Below are 13,233 nucleotides of genomic sequence, written 5' to 3' on the forward strand. Positions count from 1 at the left end.
ACGCCACTAATAGCTCCCACGACTATTAGTGGCGCGTGGGGGCACTGTTATGACCTGGCCCAAACCCTCCATGGGTCGGCCCGACCCGAGCGCCACCCGACCCGGACGATCAAGGGTGAGGCGCCCCGCAACCGACCCGGACACGCGTCCCAGACAGCTCACTTACAGCTGTGGGAGAACGTCTCGAAAAAAGTGGGTCTGTCCTTGTAGGGCCCACCTCTGACACAGTATATAAGGGGAAGGTTTTACCCTTCTCCCAAGGTACGTCACACATCACTCTCCCCCCCCCCTTTTCGCCTGCACATTACTGACTAGAGCGTCGGAGTGTCTTTGCAGGTGACACCCCCTCTCTACAAGAAGTGCTCGAGATCCCGCCTACACCAGACCGGCAGTTCACGACGAGGCGAGACCCCATTACCAACCAGTATACCAACCCGATCCGTCCGGTACCCGACCTACCGAACACGATTTTTTTTTGTTTAAAGCAAGTTCGCTGCACCCCCGGCGAACTCTATAAAAATTATAGAGTTGGCTTTACCCAGTGAACTCTCTTCAAATTTTTTGAATCCTACGTTTTTTAATCCATTTTAATCTATTGTCATCATCTCCAAATAGTATATAGATCTACAAACAATATATAGGAGTACACACAAAAATACACAGACAACAAGCATAATTTTTTCAAGAATTTTTTTAATTATAAATTAAAAAAATAAGCCATATTTAATAATGACAACTATTATCATCGTCTTCAGAAATACACAGCTACACCGAGGATATTTAACAAGGATTTTTTTAATTATAAATTGTATTTTATTTTGAAAAAATTTATTTATATTTATTTAAATTTTTTCAAAATAAAATACGACTTATAATTAAAAAATTCTTGTTAAATATAACTTATTCCAGTATATCTGTGTATTTCTGGAGACGATGATAATGTTTTTCATTGTTAAATATGACTTATTTTTTAATTTATAATTAAAATTTTTTTTGAAAAAGCCTGCTTGTTATTTGTATATTTTTGTGTACTCCTATATACTATTTATAGATCTATATACTATTTGGAGATGATAATAATAGATTAAAAATGTGAAATTAAAAAAAAATTTTAAAAAGAGTTCGTCGGAGTAAGATGAACTCTATAATTTTTATAGACTTTGTCAGGGTGTGAAGAACTTGCTTTAAATAAAAAAAAAAATTGTATCTGGCAAATTAAAGTTAAGAAATATGATTTTTTTTTTTATGACTGACAAAAATCCACCTAAAACGAGCCAAATTACAAACCCATCAATAGCCCACTCCACTCCCACCCCTTTTTGCCACCCAAAGGAGGAAGAGCATTGACACTAAATTTGGCTTAGACTTCTTCTATAAATCTCTCTTCTCACTGGTTAATGGAGATTTTGTCATCCTAATCCCTCTTAAAAGAGGTATTATAGTTTTTTTCTCTTTGCTAGTATTATGAGTACTCTCTGGGTATGGAAAACAAGTTTTATGTTAGAAAGAAATAAGACTCTTTAAGAAGAGAAAATCCCTAAATTTGTTCGAGTAAAAAAAAAGTTGGGATCTTTTCGAAAATGCTTATCCGATGGTATTTTCTGATTCATCCCTTCATAAAAATTGAATTCGGATGGTTCAGTCAACAAAGAAGGGAGAAGATTTATTACATGTTTTAGTGCTAACCTAGAATATTCTTATGTGAGTTTTGCGGAACTCTAGGGTGTTCTTCGCACTGCGTTCTTCACTCATCAATGATGTTGCGTTCATCAACAAAAGCTTCTCTGCGCTTCTTTCGGCAGCAATCTGAATCTCAATTTCGTACTCTTTCTCATCCCAAACCTTTCCTTTTTCCCATTACTCTCTCTTATACCACTGATATTGATGCCATCAAGGACAGACACCATCTCCTATATTCTATTAGGAATCTCCAAAACCTTGACTCTGCTTTGCATCTCTTTCACAAGATGGTTTCCATGAACCCTTTGCCATCTGTGAAGGACTTTACCTTTTTGTTTAGCTCTATTGTTAAGATGAAGCATTACACAGCTGCCATTTCGGTAATCAAATACTTGTTCTCCTTAGGACTCAAATCTGATATCTATATACTCAATATTGTTGTCAATTGTCTGTGCCGTTTGAATCACACTCCCTTTGCTTTCTCTGCGGTGGGGATGATGTTCAAATTCGGGTTGGAGCCCGATGTGGTCACATTTAACACCATTGTTAATGGTCTTTGTATTGAAGGCAATGTGGTTTATGCTATTTGGTTTGTTGATCACATGGATAACTTGGGATATCAACCCAACGGCCACACATTTGGAGCAATTATAAATGGATTGTGCAAGATGGGCAACATCCCTGCTGCCATTGCCATTCTAAGGAACACGGAAACAGGAAAGTGCAAACAAAGTGTTGATGTTGCGGGTTATACCGCAATTGTGGATAGTCTTTGCAAGGATGGGCTGCTATCTGAGGCTTTGAGTCTATTCTCCGAAATGACAACGAAAGGTCTTCAACCCGATACTATCACTTACAATTGCTTGATTCATGGACTATGTACTTTCAGCATATGGCAGGAGGCTGCGTCTTTACTGAGCGAGAGGAAACAAAAGGGAATTATGCCGGATACGCATACTTTTAATATTTTAATGGATGCAGGGAAAGATTTCAAGTGCTAGAGCCATACTCGGTCAAATGGTTCGAATGGGAGAGGAGCCTACTGTTGTCACCTATAACTCAATGATTGCTGGTTATTGTTCCCAAAATCAAATGGAGGAGGCCATGAAAGTATTTGATTTGATGGTACACAAGGGATGCCTACCAGACGTCAACACTTATACTTCATTAATCCATGGATGGTGCAAGATCAAAAGGATTTATAAGGCTATTTATCTCTTGGATGAAATGATCAATAATGGTTTAAATCTGGACGTTGTGACTTGGAATACTCTTATCTATGGATTTTGCAAAGTGGGTAAACCATTAACTGCTAAAGAATTGTTTTTTACAATGCACAAATTTGGTCAATATCCTAATCTATTCAGCTGTGCCATTATATTGGATGGCCTATTCAAATGTCATTTGTTTTCTGATGCAATATCATTATTGAGAGAAATGGAGAAGAATAATTTGGATCTTAATATTGTAACTTACAGTGTGGTGCTCCGTGGGATGTGCCATGCCGGAAAACTAAATGATGCACTAGAACTCTTCTCTTGTCTGCCAGCAAAAGTCTTGAAACCTGATGTATATACTTATACAATAATGATCCAAGGTCTATGTGGGGAAGGACTCCTGATTGATGCTGAAGAGATGCTGATGAACATGGAAGAGCATGACTGCTTGCCAGATAGCTGCACATATAACGTCTTCATCCAAGGATTACTACGAAGAAATCATCCAAGGATTACTACGAAGAAATGCTGTTCTGAAGTCAATAAAATATTTCCAGATTATGAAAGACAAAGGTTTTGCAGCAGATGCTAGAACCATGGAATTGCTTGTAGGTTGCCTCTCTACGCACAAAGGAGAGAATCATTTTCAAAAATTTGTGCAGAAAATTGTTTGAATATATCAAGATAACCTAAAATTGTTTAAATATATCAATATAACCTCTTAGTTCTTTATTTGAATTGAGAATTTGATGTTGTGTAGAAATTGATACTTCCATGCTGCTTTTTGTTTTCAAATTAGACCCAGTAAGAATCTCCTTCTTGAGAAAGGTTATGCAATTCTAGTCATCTACTAAAATAAATCTCATTTTGGACATCAAATAATAATAATAATAATAATAATAATAATAATAATATATAACAAAACCAACATATTATAAATAAAATTGTAAATATAATAATAAAATAATAATATTATAGTATATTGTGCGATTTGGATTGATTAGATCCATTTTGAAAAGTTGATCTGAATTTCAATCCATTTCTTACGTTTTGCAAAAATAGAATAAAATCAAATCTAAATTAATGCAGTTTCAGTTTTTTGTTTGGATTAAATTAGATGAGTGATTTAATTTAAATCGATTTAAATTTGAACACTAAAAAAAATATTTTTGTCTAAAAAACACACAAACAGACACAAAAAAGTATTCTCATTGATATCATATGTTTTTGTGCTACCCAAGTTTTAATCTAATTTTTAATATTTCTTGAACATAAATATTTGGCCAAGTTCAATTAGGCATAATAACTACTTTGTTTCCATTTGTAAAACAAATAATAAATGTAACCACTTATTTATGCTAATGTTATTTTGTAGTTTTCTTCTAATTGCAAGAATATATTTTCTTTGCAAAAGAGCTTTTCAGGGGATATTAAAAATATTAAAAACAATATATTGTTATTCATATATACATAAAAATATCAAAATAATACTAAAAAGAGAAATAAAATTGTATTTATATTTGTAACAACTAAAAGTTCAAAAATTAAAAGAGTATAATATATCAATTATGGTATCACGCAATTAATTTATTCATTTAAATATAGTTTAAAATAAATACAAACATGTTAACAAAGATTACTTTTTAAGCACATATTAAATATATTATGAAATTATATAATGATTTCACAATATTTATGTTCCTATAAAAATATAATTGATACAATAAAATAATTATTTAAAATTTAATTCAAATTATAATATTCTCGATTTAAATAATATTTTAAGTAACCTCTTAGACTAAATTTAGCTTAGACTTGTTCCATAAACCTCTCTTTCATTTGTTGATGGAGATTTTGACCTCCTAATCCCTTTTAAAAGCGGTGTCGTGGACTCTTCTCTTTGCTAGAATTATGAGTACTCTTTGTTGATGGAAACAAGATTTAGAATTTGTTCGGACACCATTAAATAATAAAAAAGAGAATTTTTTTAATAATTTTTTTTAATTTTTTATTATGTTTAATAAATTTTTAATAATAAAAGTAAAAACACTAAAAAAATTATTTTTTTTAAAAATTATAATTTATATCTTTTTTTAAAAGATTTTTTTTAAAAAAAAATATTTTCATATAATAAATAAACAAAAAATGTCACCAAAAAGTTAAAAAGTTACAAAAAAAAAAACAAAAAAATACTTTTTTTTTTATCAAAGATAAGAAACTCGAACCCGCAACCTCTTAATTGAGTATGAAGAGATTATGTCATTTAAACTATAACTCATTGACAATAAAAAAGTATTTTTATCTTATTTTATTTAAACATAATTAATAAATAAAAAAAAATTTGTATAAAATATCCAAACATAAAATTATTTGTATTTTTATAAAAAAATTTAAAAAAAATATTATTTAAAAAAATCTTTTTCGGCCAAGCGCTTAGCCGGATCTGAATTTGCTCGAGTAAAAAAAAAGTTGGGACCTTTGAGAAAATTCCTATTCGATGTGGTATTCTCTGATTCATGCTTCATAAAAATTCAATTCGAATGGTTCGGTCAACAAAAAAGGGAGAAGATTTAGTGCTAACCTAAGATATTGCTGTGAGTTTTGCGGATGTATGGTTGCGTTTGTTTCTAAGAACAAGATAAAATAAGCATTGAGAATAAAATATAAAGAATAGATTTATCCTGTTTAGTAATAAATTAGAACAAATTATAAAAATTTAATTTATTTTTATTTTTTTTATTAAAAAATTTGAGATAAAAAATATAATTATAAAAAATTAATAAGAATAATAATAAAAAAATAAGTTATGTTCTTTGTCAATATTTTCGTGTCCTTTCTGTCAGGATGAATACAAAATACATTAATTCAGTGTTTCTGAATACATTGTCTCTGTTCATATCTCCTCTGACAAACATGATTTTATGTTTTCGTGTCCCTATCTCTATAAACAAACGTAGCCTATAAGATCATAGGATGTTCTTCTCGGCTTGGATCTGATACACAATCTAGGCTCTGCAAATGTGAAGATTGAAGTGGATTCAGTGGTGGCTGTCAAGCTATGCTCACAAGACTCGAATGAATTTCATACCCTTGCGGCGAGTGTGGTTGCTGCATTCTTCACTCATCAATCATGTTGCGTTCATCAACAAAAGCTTCTCTGATATCTATACACTCAACATTTCGTTAATCAAACACTTGTTCTCCTTACGACTCAAATTTGATATCTATACACTCAATATTGTTGTCAATTGTCTGTGCCGTCTGAATCACACTCCCTTTGCCTTCTCTGTGGTAGGGATGATGTTCAAAATTGGCTTGGAGCCGATGTAGTCACATTTAACAGGAGTTAAACCCCAAAATGGTTCCTGAGATTAGCGTTATGCACTAAAATCGTTCCTGAGATTCTAATTGCATCAATTACGTCCCTGAGATTGAAAAAAATGCACCATATTAGTCCCTGACCCATTTTCCATTAGCGACGTGATGACATGGTATGATGACGTGGACTGTAAGTGACACATGTCACTTCATGATTTGGCCACATGTAATGGTATAATGATGTGGTGATCAGTGACACGTGGCATGCTGACGTGAATGGTTGTGCCACGTGTCACAATGTTATTTGGCCATGTGTTCGTTTGTGTCACGTGTCGCAACAGTATTTGTCCACGTGTCATCCATTATATCGTCACTCTATATGCACCAAATTAGTCCCTCACTTTGCATTAAGTGACTCATTTTAATCCCTGGAATTGAATGTCGTGCACCAAACTAGTCCATTCACCAATTTTTTCTCATTTTTTTTAAATTTAAAATTTTAATATCTTGGATATTCAATTCTATTTTTTCATATATCGTTTAAATACAAGTGCTTTCATAAAAATTTTTAAGATTTTTGTTTTAATTATATAATTTTTTTAATAATTTAACATTAGTAAATTTTGTAATATATAAGTATGTTATTATAAAAAAATAATTATATGATTAATTAGACACATTTTTTTCATAAAAAAACATATTTTTAACAAGAAATTAATAATTAAAATAAACATTTTTTTTCTTATGAAATACACGTTTTCGTTATGTGTAAATGAGTTAGATTGAAGGCACTTCAAGCACCCTTACTACCATCTTTGACTTCTGCAATTTAGACGAAAGAGGCCGGAGATGGTAATGAGGGAAGCTTGAAATGCCTTCACGTCAACTCCAAGACGGCGGTTATTAGGGGTATCCGCAAGAAAAAAAATATTTTATAAAAGTACTGAAAGAGGTCGGAGATGGTAGTGAAGGTGCTTGAAAAACCTTCACGTCAACTCCAAATCGGCGGTTAGGGTATTCGCAAGAGGAAAAATATTTTATAAAAACGCTTTTATTTGAAGAACATGTGAAAAAATAGAATTGAAATTAATGCATTAAAAAATATTGAGAATTTTGAATAAAAAAAATGAGAAAAAACTGGTGAAGGGACTAGTTTGGTGCACGACATTTAATTTCAGGGACTAAAATGAGTCACTTAATGCAAAGTCAGGGACTAATTTAGTGCATATAGAATGATGACATAATGGATGACACGTGGACGAATACTGTTGCGACACATAGCACAGACGGACACGTGGCCAAATAACATTGTGACACGTAGCACAACCATCCACATCAGCATGCCACGTGTCACTGGTCACCACATCATCATACCATTACACGTGGCTAAATCATGAAGTGACACGTGTCACTTATAGTCCACGTCATCATGTCATGTCATCACGTCGTTAATGAAAAATGGATCAGGGACTAATATGGTGTATTTTTTTCAATCTCAGGGACGTAATTAGTGCAATTGGAATTTCAGGGACGATTTTAGTGCATAACGTCAATTTCAGGAACCATTTTGGAGTTTAACTCCATTTAACAGCATTGTTAATGGTCTTTGTATTGAAGGCACTGTGGATTATGCTACTTGGTTTCTTGACCACATGGATTACATGGGATATCAACCCAACGGCCACAAGAACGGAGCAATTATAAATGGATTGTGCAAGATGGAAACTCATATTTATACATTTTTTGGTGTGTTTCCAAGCTCCTCTTGAATACTTTACATATTTACTCGTATAAAGAAACTGGACATCTATTTAGCATAGATTCTCTCAATGTTATAACATACTCTTGAGGAACCAAGTACTCCTCTTCATAAATAAACATATAAAAGAAGAAATAGAGTATTTTTTTTTGTGCATCACTGAGGATGATTGCAATTTGTAAAGTCAGCTATCACCATATCTTTTTTTCTATTCAAATAAAAAGGAGAGGCAAAGGAAGTATACCAACTGCCCAAGATGCTACCCAAGCTTTATATAAATCCCACCATTCTTAAAACACAAATATCGAAGTTTTCTGCTGATCGGAGGTGAACTTCATGCTTGACTATCTCCCTCTCAATACTTCTCACCGCAATCCACGCAGCGAATATTCATAATCTAACAAAACAACGACACAGCAAACGACATTTCATTATTCCAAGCTTCATTCTCACGCAAAAAATAATGTCTGTGAATAAACCAATGTGAAGACACACTTAGAAACATCATAAATTCATAATTTACAACTCAAAACATTCATTCAAAGTTGAACAATTAATTGAAATAAGGTAAAGACAATACAAATTGATGTGCAACATTGTCAATCACTTTAACTCCAAACAAACTTTTAGTAACAGAAACCCAAACTCAAAACCAGCATCCAAATTTACAGAGAAAAACAACAGCTCTCATAAACCCATAAACCCGATCAAAAATACCAGTACCAACAACACAACAGACTAATAAGAGCCAGAAATTAAGAACAATTAGCAACAATAAATAATCACCATAAACCTTAAATTCAATAAATCTATCAACAAAAATTCAAAAACACTAAAACAGTAGATTCAAAAATTAAAATAACACTAAAACAGCAGCACCAACATAACAAATCTAATTTTAGCAGTAATTTCAACAACACAAAATCAACGATCAACAGAGCATTCAAAACAGATCAACAGGGCAAAAATGGAAAAAGTGAAAATGTGTGTAAGTGCCACTAACCTTCGACGGAGAGCAGGACGACAAAGAGACGACAGCGAGCGACGAGATGACAGCAACCAGCTCGAAGCCTCGAATAGAGAAGCCACCAATGGATGGACAACGTGCCGAGCTAGAACAAAGTCCGAGTTTGAGACAGGTGGAATGAGGAAGCTGAGAGCCGCCGACAACCACGGATGGCGGAACCGAGCAGAAAAAGCTAGGGTTTGGTTTAGGTTTTGTTTCTTCAAACTTCAGAGAGAATAAGGTCTTTGCATAGTTATAAGAATTGGACCGAATCAGTCCGACCAAAAAATCGGCAAATCAAAATCCTAATCAATCCGGTCTAATTCTCAAACTGTTAAAAGTTTAGAACCGGTCGAAGTCAGTAAGAAACGAATAAAACTGGTGAAAACCATCCAAAACCAGTAATAATCAGTAATAAGTTGGTTCAATCGAATTATTTCAAAAAAAATTCTAAAATATGGTTCAAATATGAATCTTCTTTGTGCTTACATATTCTCTTTGCCGCAAAACTATATTGTTTTTGTTCTTTATTATTTTAAATGCTAATTATTAATTATATAATAAAAATGTACAATAATTTTTTTAATTATTATTTTAAATTTATACTCACTTATATGTAAATTAATTATATGTTTTATTATTCATAATTATTAATATAAATGTAATTAAATATGTATAATAAAAAATATCAAATATTTTTATTAATTATAATATAATTATTTTTTATAATTATATAATATTTATTAATATTTTTTTCAACAAAAATATATAATAAATAATAATATAATAAATATAAATTAATTAATTGATTATTAAAATAAAAATATTTATTTTAATAAAAAAATAAAATTAAAAAACTTTAATTATAATAAAATACTAAAATTTTATATATTTATTTAATAATAATTATGTTATAACTTATTTATTATAATTTGTTAAAATTTAATTATTTTTAAAATATTGATAAAGATATATATATTTTTTAAATTTTAATTTTATATTTTAAATTATTTTTTATTTTTTATTTATGTAAAATCGATTTTAGTAATTTAACTAATAACTCATCGATTATTAGTTCAGTTCTAATAACTACAAGCTTTGCATTCTTTGCTTTCACGAAGGAGGGGTGAGTTCGGGGGAAGGTGGTGTGTGGTGTGTGGTGTGTGGTGTGTCACGCGTAAGGGGTTTTCCTTTTTTTTAAAAAAAGAAAAAAAAAAAAAGCAAAATTGCGTCGTTTTTAAAGAACCGGCCGTCAGCGGTTTTCAGATTTGCAGTTTTGGCATCGGACCGGATCGTTTTTATTGTCGGTTCCCGTTTGAACCATTACTCTTCACCGATCACTGCCGCAATCCCCATCCATATCAGATATCACCACCTTCATCGCCATGAATTTCATACCCTTGCGGCGAGCGTAGCTGCTGTGCTCACTCATCAATGATGTTGCGTTCATCAACAAAAGCGTCTCTGCGCTTCTTTCGGCAGCAATCTCAATTTGGTACTCTTTCTCATCCCAAACCCTTCCTTTTTCCCACTGATACTGATGTCATCAAGGACAGATATCATCTCGTAAAATCTATTAGGAATCTCCAAAACCTTGACTCTGCTTTGCATCTCTTTCACAAGATGGTTTCCATGAACCCTTTGCCATCTGTGAAGGACTTTAACTTATTGTTTAGCTCCATTGTTAAGATGAAGCATTACACAGCTGCCATCTCGTTAATCAAACACTTGTTCTCCTTACGACTCAAATCTAATATCTATACACTCAGTATTGTTGTCAATTGTCTGTGCCGTTTGAATCACACTCCCTTTGCCTTCTCTGTGGTGGGGACGATGTTCAAAATCGGCTTGGAGCCCAATGTGGTCACATTTAGCACCATTGTTAATGGTCTTTGTATTGAAGGCAATGTGGATTATGCTATTTTGTTTGTTGACCACATGGATAACATGGGATATCAACCCGACGGCCACACGATTGGAGCAATTATAAATGGATTGTGCAAGATGGGCGACACCCCTGCTGCCATTGCCATTCTAAGGAAGACGGAAACAAGAAACTGCAAAGCAAGGGTTACTGTTGCCAGTTATACCACAATTGTGGATAGTCTTTGCAAGGATGGGATGGTATCCGAGGCTTTGAGTCTATTCTCGGAAATGACAACAAAAGGTCTTCAACCCGATACTATCACTTACAATCGCTTGATTCAAGGACTCTGTACTTTCAGCAGATGGCAGGAGGCTGCGTCTTTACTCAGCGAGAGGAAACAAAAGGGAATTATGCCGGATACGCATACTTTTAATATTTTAGTGGATGCTCTTTGTAAAGAGGGAAAGATTTCAAGTGCTAGAGCCATACTTGGTCAAATGGTTCGAATGGGAGAGGAGCCTGATGTTGTCACCTATAACTCAATGATTGCTGGTTTTTGTTTCCAAAGTCAAATGGAGGAGGCCATGAAAGTATTTGATTTGATGGTTCACAAGGGATGCGTACCAAACGTCTGCACTTATACTTCATTAATCCATGGGTGGTGCAAGATCAAAAGCATTGATAAGGCTATTTATCTATTGGATGAAATGGTCCATAAAGGTTTAAATCTGAATGTTGTGACTTGGAATACTCTTATCCATGGATTTTGCAAAGTGGGTAAACCGTTAGCTGCTAAAGAATTGTTTTTTACAATGCACAAATTTGGTCAATATCCTGATCTATCGAGCTGTGCCATAATATTGGATGGCCTATTCAAATGTCATTTGTTTTCTGATGCAATATCATTATTTAGTGAAATGGAGAAGAATAATTTGGATCTTGATATTGAAACTTACAATGTGGTGCTCTGTGGGATGTGCCATGCTGGAAAACTAAATGATGCACGAGAACTCTTCTCTTGTCTGCCAGCAAAAGGCTTGAAACCTGATCTATATACATATACAATCATGATCCAAGGTCTATGTAGGGAAGGACTTCTGATTGATGCTGAAGAGTTACTGATGCATATGGAAGTGGATGGCTGCTTGCCTAATTCCTGCACATATAATGTATTGGTTCAAGGATTACTGAGAAGAAATGATGTTTCGAAGTCAGTAAAATATCTTCGGATTATGAAAGAAAAAGGTTATGCAGCAGATGCTAGAACCATGGAATTGCTTGTAGATTACCTCTCTACGCACAAAGGAGAGAATGCTTTTCAAGAACTTGTGCGGAAAATTGTTTGAACATATCAATATAACCTCTTAGTTCTTTAAAATTATACATTTTTCAAAAAAAGAAAAGTCATTGAAAGAAAAAAAAAATCTTCTAGCAGTGTGTCCTGATTGCTCTGTACTAAATGCTTACAAAATTGTATGGCAAGAACTAAAATTAGCACATTAAAGTTTAAAGATTCATTTAAAATTGTATTTGTCATCTAATTCTACACTTAAATAGTAACATTTTATCTTGTTCTCTTTCAGCCTTCATACTAATGCTTCATACAAGAAATTTGTCATGCCATTTTCACTATGCAATGTAATAACAAAATGTTCTATAAGAAATAAAACTCTCTGTACTAAAACTACATAACTTGGACTGATCAAAGTGGTTTTCCATCAAAAGTATCATACGTTCCTCTACTTTCTTAAGTCATGAAGAAGGCTGCTCGTTCTTAAGATTGATGTTCTAGTGTAGAAACTGATACTTCCATGCTGCTTTTTTTTTCAAATTGGCCACAGCAGAATAAGAAAGTTATGCATTACGGAATTCTAGTCATCTACTTCGTTTTAAGCTTCATTCATGGGAATTTTTAAGAATATTTGTATATAATATAGTATTTAGTAATATATTTTTAAAATTAGATTAAATAATTTTATGTGAAAATATTATATTAAATAATTTAAAATTACTTTATATTTAATTAAATTCACAATTTGTTTGTTCACCAAAAAAAAATTCACAATTTGTTTACATTAATATAATAAAATTTTTCCATCAAATACCAAATTCGTAATTTTTATAAACAACAATTAATTAATAACTAATTTTTTACGATGTATACAGATACGGGATACGACATGACACAGGATACGCAGACACGTAAATTTAAAATTCTTATAAGATATAGGAGTATTTATTAAATAAATTGTAATGGTATTTTGATATTTTATTCATATTAAAATATAAATTAATTTTTTAATTATATAAAGTATTTAAAATAATTTTGTTTTAATAATTAATAATATATACTATTTCTGAACTCATTTCAAGAATATATATTAAG

General features: G+C 32.5%; 1 protein-coding gene and 1 pseudogene across 1 annotated transcript; both read left to right on the forward strand.

Annotated features, from left to right (window-relative positions):
* The first annotated feature begins 1,303 nt into the window (after nt 1-1,303).
* On the forward strand, nt 1,304-3,635 carry LOC112749328 (uncharacterized; annotated as a pseudogene).
* Nucleotides 3,636-10,175: 6,540 nt separating this feature from the next.
* LOC112749329 (uncharacterized) lies at nt 10,176-12,395 on the forward strand. Its single transcript, XM_029292662.2, has one exon. The coding sequence runs from the start codon at nt 10,415-10,417 to the stop codon at nt 12,191-12,193; it is 1,779 nt and encodes a 592-aa protein (XP_029148495.1). The 5' UTR covers nt 10,176-10,414; the 3' UTR covers nt 12,194-12,395.
* Nucleotides 12,396-13,233: the final 838 nt, after the last annotated feature.

Source organism: Arachis hypogaea, chromosome 15, assembly GCF_003086295.3.
Source record: "Arachis hypogaea cultivar Tifrunner chromosome 15, arahy.Tifrunner.gnm2.J5K5, whole genome shotgun sequence".
NCBI lineage: Eukaryota > Viridiplantae > Streptophyta > Magnoliopsida > Fabales > Fabaceae > Arachis > Arachis hypogaea.